Source organism: Papio anubis, chromosome 1 (assembly GCF_008728515.1).
Source record: "Papio anubis isolate 15944 chromosome 1, Panubis1.0, whole genome shotgun sequence".
Classification (NCBI taxonomy): domain Eukaryota; kingdom Metazoa; phylum Chordata; class Mammalia; order Primates; family Cercopithecidae; genus Papio; species Papio anubis.
Window position 1 is genome coordinate 134,020,212 of NC_044976.1, and position 18,080 is coordinate 134,038,291.

The 18,080-nt window shown below is 52.1% G+C and overlaps 1 protein-coding gene across 9 annotated transcripts in view; it reads right to left on the reverse strand.

Moving 5' to 3' along the window:
- SNAP47 (synaptosome associated protein 47) overlaps nt 1-18,080 on the reverse strand; it is a 52,041-nt gene that overhangs the window by 24,773 nt on the left and 9,188 nt on the right. For 7 of the 9 annotated variants that reach the window (XR_002517196.2, XR_002517198.2, XR_002517197.2 and 4 more), the window contains 2 exons: nt 17,541-17,607; nt 7,934-8,475 (listed from right to left, as the gene is read on the reverse strand). Coding sequence is in view for 5 of the 9 variants with exons in the window: in XM_021926522.2 (XP_021782214.2) it covers nt 7,934-8,430 (497 nt within the window). In the remaining 4 variants the exon portion in view is untranslated. Of the gene's footprint in view, nt 1-7,933; nt 8,476-17,540; nt 17,608-18,080 lie in introns of those variants that run through there. The other 2 variants (XM_009186058.3, XM_031655123.1) reach the window with 1 other exon arrangement.

Sequence of the window (18,080 nt, forward strand, 5' to 3'; positions counted from 1 at the left end):
ATTCTCCTGCCTCAGCCTCCCGAGTAGCTGGGACTACGGGCACCCACCACCATGCCTGGCTAATTTTTTTGTATTTTTAGTAGAGACGGGGTTTCACCATGTTAGCCAGGATGGTCTCGATCTCCTGACTTCGTGATCTGCCTCCCTCGGCCTCCCAAAGTGCTGGGATTACAGGCGTGAGTCACCGCGCCCGGCTGGGATATTCTTAAAGGTGACTAATTTGCAAATTAGATCTTAAAGGAAACTGATATTGAAAAAGAAGAAGAAAAATCATACTCATACCTAGGAATCTCAAAACTGAAAGGGGATTGAAGGTCCTCTGGGCCAGTGTCCAATGTGAGTCACGTTACACAATCCAACAGAGATGAGAGACGCACTACTCATGTGATAACTTACTAGGCTTTCAACAACTGTATATAGTCAGAAATGTTGCTTTTATTAAGCCAAATTTTCTTTCCTATTATTTTACCACTGTTGATAAAAAACAAAACAAAACAAAAACAAAAAACCCACACTCCGTAATATATTTTAAGAGATTTATTCTGAGCCAAATGTGAGGACCATGACCAGTGACACAGCCTCAGGAGTCCTGTGAACATGTGCCCAAGGTAGTTGGGTTACAGCTTGGGTTTATATGTTTTAGTGGGACATAAGACATCAATCAATGCATTGGTTCAGTCTGGAAAGACGGGACAACTCAAAGCAGAGGCTTACAAGTCACAGGTAGATTCAAAGATTTTCTGATTGGCAATTGGTTAAAAGATGGTTTTCCCCTGGCGTTGGGCCACTCAGTGGCCCAGGTTCTCCTCCAATTGTCCTAGACAAACTCCATGTCGTTCTGCCAGTTGGTGGCCTGCAGGCGAGCTGGTGCCTGTCGGTGCATTCCTGTCACCTTTAGTTAAGAGTTATTATCTAAAAACCTGGAATCCCAGCATGGGCACAAAGTGAGACTCCATCTCTACAAAAAAATTTAAAAACTAGGCTGGGTACGGTGGCTCACACCTGTAATCCCAGCACTTCAGGAGGCTGAGGTGGATTACTTGAGGCCCAGGAGTTTGAGACCAGCCCGGCCAACACGGCAAAACCCTGTCTCTATCAAAAATTCAAAAATTAGCTGGGCATGGTGGTGTGTGTCTGTTATCCCAGCTACTTAGGAGGCTGAGGTGGAAGAATTGCTTGAACCTGGAAGGCAGATGTTGCAGAGAACCGAGATCACGCCACTGCACTCCTGACTGGGTGACAGAGCAAGACTCCGTCTCAAAAAAAAGAAAAAAGAAAAGAAAGAAAAGAAAACTGGCTAGACGTGGTAATGCATGTCTGTGGTCCAGCTATGTGGGAGGCTGAGGTGGGAGGCTCACTTAAGCCCAGGAGTTGGAGGCTGGAGTGAGCTGTGATTGCGCCACTGCACTCCAGCCCAAGTGACAGAGTAAGACCCTGTCTCAAAAAGTAAAATAAATAAAAACCTGGAATCAACTGAAAGGAGTGTCTGGGCTGGAGATAGGGGGAGGCCAAGGTTGTTACGGAGATTAGGTCTTATAGGTGGCTGCACTGAGAGATGACTGATGGCAAGTGTTTCCTATTCCAACCTGCAGGAGGAGGAGGGCATAATGAGGCATGTCTGACCCCCTCCTTCTTTTCATGGTCTGAACTAGTTTTTCAGAATTACTTTGGAATCCCCTTGGACAAGAGGGGATCCATTCAGTCAGCTGGGGTGCTTAGGATTTTACTTTTAGTTTATACAACTAAAGGACCTAGTTTAGCTTTCTAAAGAAAAAGGTCTCAAGTGACAGCCATCAGTTATTTTAGGCAGTCTTGGTCAGCTTTCCTCTCCAGGCAAAATACTTTTGATTCCCTCTCACAGGTTCTGGTTTTAGTCCTCTCAATTTCCTGTGACCCCCTCATTTCCTCAGTGTTCCCCTCAAAGGCCTACAATGCTCCTGTGCCTCCTGAAGGAGCAGGGCAGGCCACCAGCTCTGATCACAGTGCTGTGAGGTGACCTGCCAAGCACACAATGACATGGGTGCACACACTTTAAAAATCTCTATATCCAGCCACTTCGGAAAAAAGCATGGAGGCTCCTCAAAAAATTAACAAGGAACAGTTTTGGAAGTGCTGGAAAGGGGAGGGCGTGGTCCCTTTAAATGATATGGAAGAGGGGAAGGGAAATGCTGGGTAGAGGAGGGCATGGTCCCTGACTAGGGCTCCATCCTCACGGACAGACAGGCAGGCATTTTTGTTTTCCTGCCCAAATGCATTTCCCAAGACCACCCTGGCCTGCCACACCCCCATCTTGTGCCTATAAACACCCTGAGACCCTAGCAGGCAGACACACAGGTGGCCAGACATCAAGAGGAGCACATCAGCAGAGGGACACAAGGGTGGCTGGATGTTGACAGGAATGCACCAACAGGCATCAGCACAGCTGCAGGCCACCAACGGGCAGAATGATGTAGAGTTTGGCTGGGGCAGTTGGAGGAGAGCCCAGGCCACTGAGTGGCCCAACTCCAGGGGAAAACCATCTCCCTTTGGGCTTCCTCATCTGCTGAGAGCTACTTCCACTCAATAAAACCTTGCACTTATTTTCCAAGCCGACGTGCAATCTCATTCTTCTGGTACACCAAGGCAAGAATCCCAGGATACAGAAAGCCCTTTATCCTTGCAACAGGATAGAGGATCTAATTGAGCTGGTTAACACAAGCCACCTACAGATGGCTAAACTAAAAGAGCACATGGTAGCACACACCCACTGGGGCTCCAGGAGCTGTAAACATCCACCCCTAGATGCTATCGTGGGGTTGGAGACCCACAGCCTGCCCGTCTGTATGCTCCCCTAGAGGTCTGGGCAGCAGGGCACTGAAGAAGCCAGCCACTCCCCCTGTCGAATGCCCTGTGAGGGGGACAAGGGAACCTTTCCTTTTCAGAACCACCATGATTCCGCAATCCTGCTTGTGGGTTTACACCTGTTCCACGGTGGGCAGGCCTGTGTAAAACTGCCTGTGACGTGAGGAAGCTGAGAGGCTGCAGAAAGAAGATGACAGACCCCGTTTCTTAGAAGGAAGCATCTAACAGCGACTTATGCACAGGAAGGCAGGTCTGTGTCTTGGGCAGCGGTGAGATGAGGCAGTGGATCCCACACCATGGCCCCCAGACCCAGGGCTTCTGCACCACAGGGGGCATATGTGTAGGACAGACCCCGTAGGAAAAGAATCCCATATGAACCTGCCCAAGGGCAGGGTATGTGGTAAGTACCTGCCCTTACACAAGGAACAATAAGTGAGGTAGAAATCTTAAGAGGCATCCCCAGAATTGGGGTTAATCAGATGTTAACAAAGCCGATTAGCATCCAAGATAGAGTTGCTTTAGCCTCCACAATAGCCAAAGGAAATAAAACCAGTATCTCAAAGCGACACCGGCACTCCCACGTTCACTGCATCGTGCTTCACTATAGCCAAGGCATGGAAACCACATGTCCATCCACAGACGAATGGATTGAGAAAATGGAACAGTACTGACTCCAACTTAAGAGAAAAGCTTGTTTACTTGAATTTAATTATTGCTTTGCTTGAGTCTGTAGATTATTAAAAATGCCTTGGGAAAACAGGACCTTCAACAGAAATAAAAGAAAATACACCAACCAACAACTCTGGGAACCAACAACTCACTCTGGGACTCAACAGCTCTGGGAACCAACAGCTCGGGAATGGGCTGATCAGCCTGATAAGAACAGGCTGATGGTGCCTGCAGAAGGCCACAAAGCATTGACCAAGAAAGCAAGGATTGACTGCCCATCTGAGACTTTGCAGGTTTCACAAGGGTGCTTTAATCATTTCCCCTAATTTCCCTTAAAAACCCCTGATCTGTAGTCACAACTCAGGGAGGTGGTCTTTGAAAATGAGTCTAACACCCAGAGGTTGCTGGCTTCCTTAATAAAGCTAACTTTCCTTTCACCAAAGCTCATCTCTTGGGTTTTGCTTTCAAGCAATGAGTGGCCGAGAACTGAGTTCGGGTACAAAAATATAGTGTCTATACGCCATGGAATTTTATTCAGCCATAAAAAAGAAGGAAATCCTGCCATTTCACCAAGATGGACAGACATGGAGCACATTATGCTGAGTGAAAGGCGCCAGACACAGAGACAAACCCTGCATGACGCATGTGGGACCTCAAGAAGCCAAACTCACAGAAGCAGAGAGAAGGGCAGATGTGGGGCGGGTGGAGAAGCTGGGAGAGGGTGGCCAAGGGCCACCTTTGGTTACAGGATGAACAAGCTCTGGGCAGTAATGACATGGTAGCTGCAGCTCTCCATACTAATAATACACTTGAAATCTGCCAAGAACACAGATCTTAGGTGTTCTCAACACTCTCAAGGAAAAAAAGAAAAAGGGAACAAAATGACAGGCATGTGAGGTGAGAGCTGTGCTCATGGGCATGACTGTGGTGGCGACTTCACAGTGGGTACAAACATCGCAGCACCAAGCCACATGCCTGAAACATACACAGGTTTTCTCAGCAATACCTCAATAAAGCTGCAAAAATTAATTATACTTAAAAACAAAGTCTTTATATAATTGGCCCCAATCTTTCACATTGTTTCTGACCTGCTTTTCAAAATCCTGTGTCAGATTTGTCTTGCTGTGTCTGTTCTGTTTCTTGCATGTCCTGGAGGCTGGGAGCCCTGCCTGTGGGCCTGGGGAAATGAGCCGGGCACCAAGCGATGGACCTGTCCCTTCTGGAAATGCAGTGGGTTACCCAAAGATGGGCTGAGCCAGAGAAACAAGAGTTCCACCCACAGCACCAGCATCTGACCCAGTACCTGGGCCCCTTTAGTGCTCCCTGACCACTGTGGCCTTGATTGTGAGGTGAAGAGCCTGCCCCGTGTCTCCCACTCTCATGGGACAGGCCGTCCTATGTTCACCTGTGTCGGCCTGCACCACCATGTCTCTCTCCTGCTCAGCAGCTGTCTCCCAGGAGTAGCCCGCCACCCTGCGTCAGCCCCACCACCTGTCCCACCACCCATCCTGGCCACCACAGGCCCCGTTGCCGGCCAGGCGCGCTCTCAGCTGATCCTCGGGAACCCCATTCTCATGTGCCAAGGAGCATGTCAGAGTGAGGCCCTGTGCCTGCCTGCATTCGTGTCTGGTTCATTCTTAGTGCTGGTGCTCAGAGCTCTTTCCCGCCAGGCAGGAGGACTGAGGTCGTCAGCCCGGCAGGACTGCAGGTCGCTTGCCTTGGCAGCCTCCTCCCAATCTCCCTCTACACAGTCTCTGGGCGCACACAACGCTAGCACGGATGCCAGGTGGCCACGTGGAAACTCGGCTGGGCACAGAAAAAGATGCTCCTTCTCCATGGCATTTGTTTTGTCTGTGACTGGGAGGAGGACGACACCCCAGGAAGAAGGGAAAGCCACACTGTGCACCCACAGCCTCCGCTCCAGGACCACAGCACCCTCACCTATGGCCAGGGCTCAGTCTTCTGCGAGTATCCCCGGACCTCCCCCTGCAGACACTCTCAGGGTCCAGCCCTGGGACACCCCTCAGCAACGAGTCAGGGCAGGGAGGAGCCAGAGTGGAGGCACCATGGGGAGGGCTCCAGAATCCCACGGGCTGGAGGGCAGAGGGCTGGTCCCAGCTCACCGGGGCAGGGACCTCACCAGGAGGCCGGGACGGTCACATTAGTGTCCACAGAGCAGGGCCAGGAGGCCCAGTCGTCAAGCACTACTCTGCACGTGTCTGTGATGGTGTGTGTGTGTCCATGAAATTAAATAGAAATTGGTGGACTCCCAGGAAAGCAGCTGGGCCTGTAATGCGGGCAGGCCCCGTGCAACCTGCTGAAGACCTTAAAAGAACCAGAACTGATCCGAGCAACAGAGTCATGGCCTTGGGCCTATGACTGTCCCTGGGGCTCCAGCTGCTGGCCCCCTGCAGACTCTGGCCAGGGTAGAACACACACCTGCCAGCTACACAGAGGAGCTGGGACTGTCGGGGGCTCTGTCATCTTCCGGCTCCAGTCTTGTGCCAGCAAAGCTTTGACTGAAAGGATCTCCTCTTAGTCAAGTAGAAGATGTGACCTCAGTCCAACTAACCCGCATGCTATATTGATGCACCAATATGACCCCACCTTAGGGCTGAAGGACAGTGGCCAATGCTGAGGCGGGGTTCCAGGGACACAGAGGTTCTGCCCACTGCAGCTGTGGGTGCTGGGAGGAAATTCTCACTTTCCTCCAAATAATCACAAAACGAGAAACAACACGCTTCAAAACGACTTTTCAAGAAATAATAAAAATAATTGAAAGCATTTAAAAACCTGAGCTATGTGTACTGAAACACACACACACAGATGACACACACAGACACAAACACACAGACAACACACAGACACACACATAGACACACACAGACGCGTGCGCGTGCACATACACACGTGCTCTCAAAGACGTGTCCTTAAAAAAGGGGCAGAGAGCAATAGAGGATGGCAAACTCAACACACACTTCTCCAAAGACAAAGGAAACAGACAAACACAGTGGCACCCTGACACTGAAAAGGGGGCAGACTGGCAAATCCAGGAAAGCGGACAGTATGCCAGCAGTGGGATGCTGAGAGATGACGCAATTAGGATGCCAGAGCCCCATGGGGTGACGAGGAAGGAGTACCAGCACCCTCCCAGCACGGGCAGGAAGAACCAGGAACACGCAGGCAGAAGTCCATGTGGCACTGCACTGGGAGACCCTCGGCTCCCAGATGGACCCACCCAAGTGGGCACCCCTGGGTCCCAGAAGAGGGACTGGATGGAACCTGAGGGCAGAGGGAGTGAACCTTCTACCTGAGCCAGAAAGCAGCCCTCCAAGACTCATGCTCCAGACAGGAGACCCCAGGACGAGGAACTGAGGGTCCCAGTAAAGCGGCCGGGGCTGATACCTCAGCCCCACACACACCATCTCAGGAAAAATGACCGCGACAAAAAAGACAGGCAATAAACAAGCACCTTGAAAACCCAGAAACCATAAGCAAAACAAGACTATTAATAATATCCAAACAGAGAAGATGCTCAGGCCATGATGTAAGACCCAAAGGTTTTTCCAGGAAACTGGAGGAACACGAAAGAGTTCTAAGAAATTATAAGTACAAATGAAAAATGGTAGGAAGATAAAAACCAGAAACATACACTAGAATAGCAACACTAAAAGAAAGCCAAATAAGAAATGAGTACCCAAACAGAAGACAGCAGGACTCAGAAAGCAAAAATGGGACTTGGAAAAAGAAAAGCATTCTTAAACAAACTGAAGAAATTTTCTGGACATACACTAGGATTTTCATACTAAGAAACATAACAGGAGAACATAGCTCATGAACAAATGGCAGACGCTGACAGGAGACACCTCACTCACAGAGACTGTCACCCAGACCGACCTCAATCCACCCTCTGTGACCTCAGAGGCCAGGGCCCATCCCCATTACCACATAGGAGCCACAGACACTGACAGGGGACACCTCACTAACAGAGGCCATCATCAAGATAGACCTCACTCCACCCTCTGTGACCTCAGAGGCCAGGGCCTATCCCCATCACCACATAGAAGCCAGAAACAGGAGTGTATACAGGAGGTCACAGCACAGTCTCTGCTTGCTGGGTGTGGACTCAGCATGGTGCAGTGGAGAGCAGTGGTGCCAGGCACCCAGTGAGCCAGCACTCACTCGGATCTCACTGTGTGTTTCCAGCAGAGCGCACAGTGTATTCACAGCCTCGGTCTCCGAGTGCTGGATCTTACTGTGTGTACCCGCTAAGCATGTACAGCAGGTGCACAGCCATGATCTCAGAATGCTGGATGTGGGCAAATATGGTGCAGTGGCCTGGAACGGTGCCTGGCACAATGAGCCTCCGCACACGTGCATCTTACTCTGTGTGTGCCCTGCAAAGTGTACACAGCAAGCCCACCTGTCCGCCACCTCTAGGTCTGACTCCATCTTGTCCAGGCCTCTCATGACGCTGTCCAGCTGCTGGCCCTGGTGGTGCAGGACCCTCGCCGTGTCCTCCAGGCGTTTCTGGGATCCGGCCATGAGTCCCGTCAGCTCCTTGCCCCGGGTCCTGGGGCCAGACACGTCTGCCACAGCTCCAGGCTGAGACAGCAGCAGCTCCCTCCAGAAATGCTCAATGATGCTGAAGACCACATTTCGACTTGGCCGCAGGGAGCTGAACCAGTGCTTGGCATGGCCCTTCTCCAGGATGGTGATGGAGCTGAAGATAAAATGAGAAGTCTCCTTCTTGATCTCAACTATGCTGGAGAGGGGGAAGCTGACCAGAATCTCTCCAGTGCTGTCAGTCATGAACCTGAGTGACGGCAACGTTAAGGACAGTTGTCCAGCAACCCATCGCCTCTCGGGCTCCAGGTAGTAGGTGCATGGCCAGGCGTGGATGCAGATGTCCCTGCTCATCTGTTCCTGGGTCTGTCTGCGCCAAGGTCCAGGCCTCTTCTGCCTCTGAAGGAGAAGAGACAGTAACACTGTGCCATCACCCGTGGACTGGAGACACAAGCAACCATGAAAGGATGCCACCTCCCCTGCAGCTCTGGGCTCACACAGGCTGCAGCACATGGCTGACTCTCTATCCACCTATGGCTGCAGGACAAAGCCCTTGTACCCTCTCGGCAGGTGAAGGAGGAGCAGCCAGAGCAGGAGGGCTGGTTTGGAACCAGGACCCCTGAGTCCCAGACTCATGCCCATCCCCCAGGCAGAGGGTTCATACTGTCATCTCCCTCACCACACTCTATGTCCCTGCACCCAGCAAAGCCACACTGCTTGGATCAGTGTCCACTGCTGGACGAAACTTGAGGAGGACATCACTGGAGACTTCGCCAGGGCCCTGGGCCTTAGACCTCAGTCCCAGGATGTACTCTCAGACCGTTCCAAGGAGCACTGTCTTTTGGCCGTGATGTTCCCTTTAGACGCACATTCCCCTTCAGAAACTTCCATTCATCAACTTCATTGCATAGAGAAAACAATCCTGCAGACAAGTGCTTTCCCTTCTCATAACCCCAGCTAACCTTACAGCGTTCTACAGAACTGAGTAGTAACACGTACGTGTACTAACTTATTGTATGTATGTAGTTTTACATAGCTGCAAGCAATGAAGGTGTCCTATCATGTTTTCACATCTACATTTATCAGTACAGTTTGGAAAGTCTTGGATGATAGATTTGAACGAACCCTCATGGAACATGCAGCCCAACTCTCTCATCGTACAGATAATGTAAGGTTAAGGGCCTTGTGCAAGTTAATACGAGGGCCTTGTGCGAGATCCAGGCACTAGTGCAGGACTCTGCCAGGGTCAGAGCCAGGCCGGCGATGCCTAGCCAAGGTTCTGACAGCAGAGAGGGGTCCAAGGGTAGAGTGGCATTTCTCCCACTTCTCTAACAGAATTTCACTGTAACATGACTTTACTTATACAAACAGGACAGCCAGCCAGTGTAATTCCCCCAGACATCAAAAAGTGTGGGCTTTCCACGGCACGGCTAGAGGCTGTGGGGTCCTCCACTTTCTGGCAGCACATTCATGAGTCCCACTGTGTGCCAAATGCCCTGCTGGGCACCACCTACCCTGATCTGGTCCCTGGTTCCTGCAGCTCATACAGCTTACACTCTCAAGAGCCAGGTCTTTCATGCAACTGCTGCACTAGACACCATGTCCCCAACACAAGACTAGATAAGACACACTGAAAAGCCACACCTGCATTTGAAGAGACTGCATCAAATGGGACCCTAACTATAGGATATATGAGGACGCAGCCATCTGAGAACACACAATATGCTATCACACGCAGACCACAGGGTGCACAACCACTGCAGGGAAGGAGGTGTGGCTGGACTGTGGTGGCTGCCTGGCTAGTCTCCCCAGTCCACAGCTTGCCCATGTGGCCACAGGCAGAGCCCCCACCCAGCTTCTCCCACATCCGCCCTCCCTCCAGGGCATGGCACTCAGCACATGGAGAGTGCTGCCTGCTCATCTGGTTGGAAGTTGTGAGGGAGAAGGGCCCCATTTCATTCATTACCCTCCTCAGCAACAACCCATCACTGAGTGAATGGGATGGATGTTTGGGGCTTTAAGATGTCTGTGCAGCTGGGCCCCTGGGACATGGCTGAGGGGGTGGCCTTGACTGAATACCCTGTGACCAGACAGATTCGGTCCCAATCAGGCTAATCAATGAGAAATCCTGCTGGAAGCCTAGACAGGACGAGACTGGGTGGATGTGGATGGGATGCAGCTCTCCTTACATCCCTGTGTGTCCATGGCAGCTTCGGCCCAGACTGTTTTCCAGAATGCCTGCGTGGCAAGCAGCCTGGGGCCGCGACTGGTTTCTCCCTCTTGGCCAGAGAGAGGATGCGAGTTGGGTACTAAGGATGCCGTCTCCTCTGCGGGCAGAAGTAAGCAGGCTTGCCTTGCGGACATGCCCATTACAGCATGAGGGATTTCCTGAACCCGGGGCTCTCCAGCAGGGACGCAGATCTACCACGTGTGTAGCACCCACCTGGGATCCAGGCAGACAGGAAGCCCACTGTGCCGAGACGGCCGAGACCATGAAGGCTGGGGCCCCCTACAGGAAGGTGGAAGCCATCTCAGACCCACTGCAGCCCCTGGGTGATGCGTATGACATCTGCAAGGCCACTCTGCTCCAGGGTGTGGGTCCTTCACACCAGACTGCTCTCTGATGCCAGTAAATATTTAGGCAGCAAATGCCACACACCAACTCTCAGCTCACAACACCCTAAGATGTTTCTATTCGGGGACATCAAGACTTTGTACAAATTTTATTTCATTTGGAAAGTAAGCATATGAAAAGTTCAACATTAGGAGGTCAGGAAGATGGCTGCACCTGGGGAGAGGGGAAGGCCCTGCAGGGGCCTCTATGGGGCTGCTTCTGTCCACCCGGTGCCCTGGGTGCACTTGTGATTTTGCAGGCTCTGTTTTGATTTGTTGGTATTTCTGTACATAATGGTTCAATAAAAGGCTTTCTGGATGTTTATAATAAACAACAGAAAATCACATTAAAATTAATAAACGCATGCATGACGGGGGTACCAGAACTAATTTCAGCTGGGTGCTACAATTCCAAGAGCATTTGAAACCACTGCCTCATGCAAAAGCCCAGGGAGAAGAGCACAGGCCACACAGATCCTGGCACACTTCCTCTCACCAGCAACACAGGTGCAGAGTCAGGGCAACCAGCTCCACCCGAGTCTGCGGGCTCAGGCAAGTGAGTGAGCCCCTCCCTCCTGCCCCTATCCCTGAGCAGGGCTGACAGTTGTGTGGCCCCACAGCCTCATGAGGTCAGGCAGGGCACTCTCAGGTGCTCGGCACAGCATAGCCACTCCCTGAGGCAGGACTATCCCTGTGAGCTCCCAGGAGCACCCACAAGCACTGGCTTGGCCTGGCAGGCAGGAGTGCCTAGAGCCTGCCATTGTCTTGAATCCACCCGTTTCATGACTGCCAGGGCGTTGCCACACCCAGGATCTGCCATTGGTCTCTCTGTTTTTAGTATCTGAACAGAGCTGGCCACAGACAACACCTAACCACAAAAACTCACACACAGAAGGATGAGGAGGAAGGAGAAGAGGGGGAGAGAGGGAGAAGGGGAAGAGAGGAGGAAGAAACTTCACTCACAATGTGCTCAATATATACAAAAGTAAGGTGTCACATTAAAGTGAAATGACCCAACTCCTTCATAGCACAATGAATCTAACTTCTACACTGATGTGGCTCAAGTGTTCCACAAATATCTCCCAGTACTCCTCTTATATCTCTGTAGAAAGGTCAGGACTGAATTTCCCAGACACGCATACATGCCAATCAGCTGTCGGTGTCCACTCTGTACATTAGTACAGATCGCCAGCTCTCATCGGTCGTGTGAACTAATCACTAATCACCAGTACAGCCAGCCCGCCACATCCTTGGGCTCCACATCCGTGTATTCAGCAACCCACAGGTCAAAAAATACTAAGAAAAAGAGCTGTCCCTGCACTGAACATGCATGGACTGTTTTTCCTATCTTTATTCCCTAAGCAACACAGCACCAACTACCCCCACAGTATGCCACCATGGCAGGCTTGTAAGTGACAGAGATGGCATAAGGCTGACAGCAGAATGTGCAGAGGGGACACGTGATACCACGCCACTTCACCCCAGGGACTTGGGCATCTGCAGGAAGTCCTGGGACCAAACCACAGGTACTGAGGGTTGACTATACCTGAAATTAGGAGAAGCCAAAAAGGAAGCTGCCATATTAAGTAACAGAATTCTATCATCAACACAAAATAAGATACGAGACTTAGAAATAACAAAAATGTCAGGGTTTGAGGGACCCTGTAGGCAGCTTATCATGATGAAAGCTCGAAGGACCCAGGGCACCTTGGCTGACCATGTCTCCCAACTCCAAGAAAGCAGCTCTTAAGGAGGCACAGGACACAGTCCAGGCACCAAGGGAGGTCCAGGGGAGCAGACACATAGAGACATTCAAAGGCCCGCAATGATGACACGGCCTCTGACTGCCACTGAGCAGTGAAGGGAGCAGGTGCCAGAGAACCTTCTGGAAGACGCTGCAAGGCCTGGGACTGCCGGGAAGGGGAGGCTTCTGCACTCTCGAGGAACACGCAACGCAGGGATAGCAACAGGCCAAGGCTAGCAGTGACCACAGCACCCAGTCACAGAGGACAGCCAGGGCTCAGGGAGGCTGGAGCCCATGGGAGACCGAAGCCCACGGGAGACCTTGTGAGAACCTGTCTCAGCCAGACTGCAGGGAATCCCAACATCAACACACACAAAGCACCTCGCACCCTCCCTGCCCAGGAAGGCTCTGGGAGATTTAAGACTGGCCTCTTCTTCTGGGGAGGGCCTGACAGGTGGGCTCACAGCACACACCAAGGGCCTGGCACACCAGTGTCTGGCACATACCAAGGCCAAGCAGATCCACGGGTGGGCCAGAGCTGCTCTTCCTAGGCGATACCATCTGTCACCACCAGGTGGAGACCAGAGGGAGCCCTAGGCAGCAGGTATCTCACTGCACCTTCTTCTGCAACAGGGGAACACTCACCTGAGCACCCCACATGGCCCCTCAGGAGACACAGAAGAGGGCGCCAAGACCTTCAGTACCATGGCCAACCTAGCTACACCCCAGCACCCCCCGGGTCACAGCAAGGGCCCAGTGGGCCATACACAGCACCTGCCCCCTCCAGGGCCACCTGTTCCCCACCAGGGCCATGGCGAGGGCCCGGCAGGCCACACACAGGACCCATGATGCTGTTCTGCCACAGCAGCTGCAGGGCCACCCAGCAGGTTCTGGACTATGGGTACACAAAGATGTCTGCTTCTCAGAATTAGGAGGAGGATAAACTATACCAACTCAGTCATGGTCCTCAAAGTCAGGCAAGCCAGTACCCACAGGAGGGGCCGTGGCCCTCCCTGCTTAGCCCTGGAGTTGCTGTGCCTGTGCTCCTGGCTGAAGAGGCTGCCCAGACCTCAGCCATACCTGGCCTTCAAGGGGAGGGACCACACCTCTCCACCACCACCTCCATACAGAGAGCTAGACACGGCATGGACAGTGAACGTGTGCTAACCATTGCTAAGCAGGCATGGTTGGGAGGTATTCCAGGAGTGTGGAGGGAAATTATGCACAAACTTCCTGGAGAAATCCTGTTACTGGTATTGCAGCACAGTTTACAGCTCTGGAAACATCACCTCACCTTCTGGACCTGTTTACCCACTGTTAAAATAACCAGAAGACCTAAGGTCACCAGCTCTAAAATGTCTCAAATTCAAAAAGAAAGCTGGGCATGCTGGTGTGCACCTGTGGTCCCAGCTACTCAGGAGGCTGAGGTGGGAGGATACTTGAGCCTGGGAGGTCCAGGCTGTGGTGAGTCGTGATTGTACCACTGCACTCCAGCCTGGGCAATAGAGTGAAATTCCGTCTCTTTAAAAAAAGAAAAAAAAGAAAGAAGGTAAAAAGACCAAACAACTAGGACATGAACAACCAAGGCTCTTCTCATTATCACATTTTAAACAATAAATACAAGGAAAGTATTCAAGTTTGACAACAACCCAGGAAGAAGCCAGAAGAGAAACTTGTAGCCATGCTTTTCCAATTGCAGGTTTCCAGGGCTTCGTTCCCAGAAAACCTTAGCCAATGAAGATGCAGTGCAAGGACAGAAGTGAGGACACCCCACGGAACATCAGAAGCAGCCCAATCTTGGACACGACCCCCACGCTGGCCAGCCATTCCCCTACCCGACGACACGCCTGGCCCCACACAGAGGCCATGGGAGAACATGGTCCCTGTTCACCTCCAAGGCCAGACCCTCCTCCTGGGGCCCTGATCCCACCCTCTCTCTCTCAGCCCCAAGACCTCTCCGGCCCTCCCATGCCAGGCACTGCACTCTCCGTGAAGGACCATGCATTGTCTCCATCACAACTACACAGCTCTGCTGGGGTGGAAAGAAAGTGGCCACACACAAGACACCAACACAGGGTGTGCTGCCCCACGGGACCTCACTTACAAAAACGTGGTAGCTGGACCTGGTCCCTGAGCCGAGGGGCCTTGCTGAGAGTCACTGAACCCTGGTTCCCTGGCCACTACCCTCTCCAGGTCTCCAACCCTACTTCCATGAGCGCCTGCATCCACTCTCCTTGGCCTTGGCCTCCTCATGTACCTGACTGCACAGGGCACAACCTCTCCTCCTTGCACCCTCTTTTTCCAGGTGAGACAACACAGGCCAGAAACTCAACATCACCCACAAGCCGCTACCTCCCAAACACCCACTACGGCCAGACTCCCTCACGCTTCAAACTTGGACCTCTGATCACTCACTGATCTGCCCCAACCCCAACGGGCACCCCAACTTCACAGTCCCTCCCCCATCACCCACTGGGCATTTGCCCCCACCCCTAATGGGTACCCCAACTTCACAGCCCCTCCTTCAGCTCCTCCCCTATCACCTGCTGGGCATCTCCTCCCACCCCTAATGGGCACCCCAGTGTAGCAGCACCAGAGTCGGTTCCTCTTTCAGTAAAGGCACCACCGGCCCAGGACTTCTGACTCCTCTCTTCCTCCCCCTCACAAACATGCCATGAGCATGTCCTGGCAGCTGTGTCCCCGCCTTCCACCCCAAGACCACGCCACTGACCTGGCACAGGTATTGTCTGGGCCAACCAGCACAAGCAACACACTTGGGGAAGGAGTCGTAGTCACAGGGACTCACTCATCACACACTGCAATCTGTACAATGGTTCTCTTTCAGTCTTTCCATCATATGTGTGACCCCTGAGTGATACTCAATATCCAGGAAACAATCTACTTTTAGTTACTTTCCACAGTTCTACCATCCAAGGCAGTCCTCCCTCTCTCCACACCTGGACAACCTCTCAGGCAACCTCCTGACCTCATGCTGTCCCCATCACCCACTCCCCCTCCAGCAGTCAATGAGACAGTCATTGAACAGAATTAGAATATGTCACTTCTCTGCCCAAAGCCCTTCCCTGTGTACTTGGAATGGGATCCAAGTTCCTCACCACAGCCTCCTGGGCTCTGCGGGACGTGTGGCCTCCCCGCCCTGGCCTTCCCCTGCCCTCTGCTCCCAGCAGCCTTTCCATGCCGGGAAGTCTCATTGGTGGCTCCACTCCTCAGGTCTTTGTTCAGAGGGCTTCCTCACCTTCCTAAGGCACTGTCACCAACCACGGCCCAAGCAAAACTCAAGAGAGCTGGTATTTTCATGACTGTCACACTAGAGAAGGCAACTGTCATGGGAGGGCCGCAAGGCCCGCTGTACACCATAGGCACCCAGTGAATTTGTGCTGAGTCGACCACAACCACACCACATGGAAACAGGGCTGTGCCAATGCCCTCCTGTACCACACAGTTCTGCAATTAGGCTAAGTCCTGGAGCCCTCACGGTGTCCCTGCCTGCTGCAATCTGCAACCTGCCTCCTCCAGTGCAGGTATGGGCCTGGAGACCCATGCTGACCCTGAGAACACACAGCTGAATCCTCGAGGGAGGTCATGGCCAGGGGCCCAAAGGTGTCTGCAGCCAACCCACACAAGTGACGCTCTTGAGGAGGAAGTCTGCAGCACAGGGATGGCTCAGCACACAGGACAATCTGTACAATGGGTCTCTTTCAGCATTTCCATCACTCAAGGATCCCCTGAGTGAGGCTCAGTATCCAGTAAACAACCTATTTTTAGTTAATTTCCACAGTCACAGAACAAACATCTTGCACACTTTCCACTAACTCGCGACCAAGAAGCTCAGTGAGAACAGTGGTGGCTGTGTGTGCCCACAGGGGCGGTAGGGTGCAGCCAATCTTTCCAGGCTCCCCTCCTCTCCTCCCCAGACCCTCTTTCCACTCCCTCAGAGGTTCTCAACTCTAGCCATAAGGTGCAGATACGCTCATTGGAGCTGTTTGCATTCAACACAGTGACAGAGGAGCACACATTCGGCACAAAGCGTACTGCATTTTCTCCAAAGTGCTGACTTAAAACCCCTCCTGGCCAGGCACAGTGGCTCACACCTGTAATCTCAGCACTCTGGGAGGCTGAGGTAGGAGGATCACTTCGGCCCAGAAGGCAGAAGTTGCAGTGAGCCAAGATTGTACTACTGCACTCCAGCCTGAGTGACAATGGAAGACCCTGTCTTAAAACAAAAACAATAAAAACAACCTAATGGAGTACTGTGTGGGGCCCAAGAATGTGGATTTCTTGCCATTCCCAAGCGATCCCAGGGCTGACCTAGGGGGCTCTGGGTGACACAAGCCTGTGTTCCAGTTCCATGAGAGCTGATAACACTCCAGGCCTCCTGTGTATACAGCAGTGACACTGACCCCAGGGGGCACCCTGCGGACCAGGGACCAAGGTCGATTAAGGTCAATTTAATTGTCAATATTGAGGTCAGTATGTGGCAAGATGCTACAGCATATTGTCAAGTAAAAAACAAAAGGCTAAAAGCAGCAAAAGTTTACATATATATATTATACACGCTGGAGAAAGAGACTCTGTGTATGTGTGTGTGTGTGCACACGCGCGTGAACGTATAGGCAAGGACTGGGGGGACAGAAGAGCAGAGATCGAGAATGAAGGAATGAATGAATGTAAGGAACGTGGAAAAGCCGGCTCTGCACCAGGAAATAAAAACCGGTCATCTCAGTCAGGCGTGGTGGCTCACGCCTGTAATCCCAGCACTTTGGGAGGCCAAGTCGGGCAGATCATGAGGTCAGGAGTTCGAGACCAGCCTGACCAACATGGTGAAACCTGTCTCTACTAAAAATACAAAAATTAGCCGGGCATGGTGGTACGCGCCTGTAATCCCTGCTACTCAGGAGGCTGAGGCAGGAGAATCACTTGAACCTGGGAGGCGCTACTCAGGAGGCTGAGGCAGGAGAATCACTTGAACCTGGGAGGTGGAGGTTGCAGTGAGCCAAAATCGTGCCATTGCACTCCAGCCTGGGCGACAGAGTAAGATGCCGTCTCAAAAACCAAACAAACAAACAAACAAAGCAAAAAAACCCACTCGTCTCTGGATGGAACTGGAGGTGATTCTTTCTCCGCACTGTAACTTCTCCAGACATTCTGATTCTCTAGTGTAAAAAAAAAAAAAAACCAATAAACGATTGCATACCGTGACCACACAAGTCACAATGGGGCTGACCAGGAAGGGACCATAGCACACATTGAATCACACAATCCCCAAAACAACTCTCCACCTCCTGTCCCTGCCCCCATATCCCACCTTTACCTGGACTCAGACTTCCAAAACTCACTTTCCTCCTAGTCCTCCCTCCAACTCCTCAGACCTTGGTCCTCCCTCTTCTGCTCCTCCCTGTTCTCCTGGGTAAACCTCACACCCCTTGGAAAGAGTCTTCCAGCAAGGCTGAGCCCCAGCACTCCTAGAACCTCCCATATCCCCACTCATAAGGGTAAATAAAACATTTCCATTGCTTCATAAAGGGAAGGCAGGTGCCCCTCTCTCCCTTAGCATGCCTGTTTGGTCTGGAATGAGACAGCCCAGTGTCCACATTTTACAAGACACAGTCACGGTCTGATGGCCCCT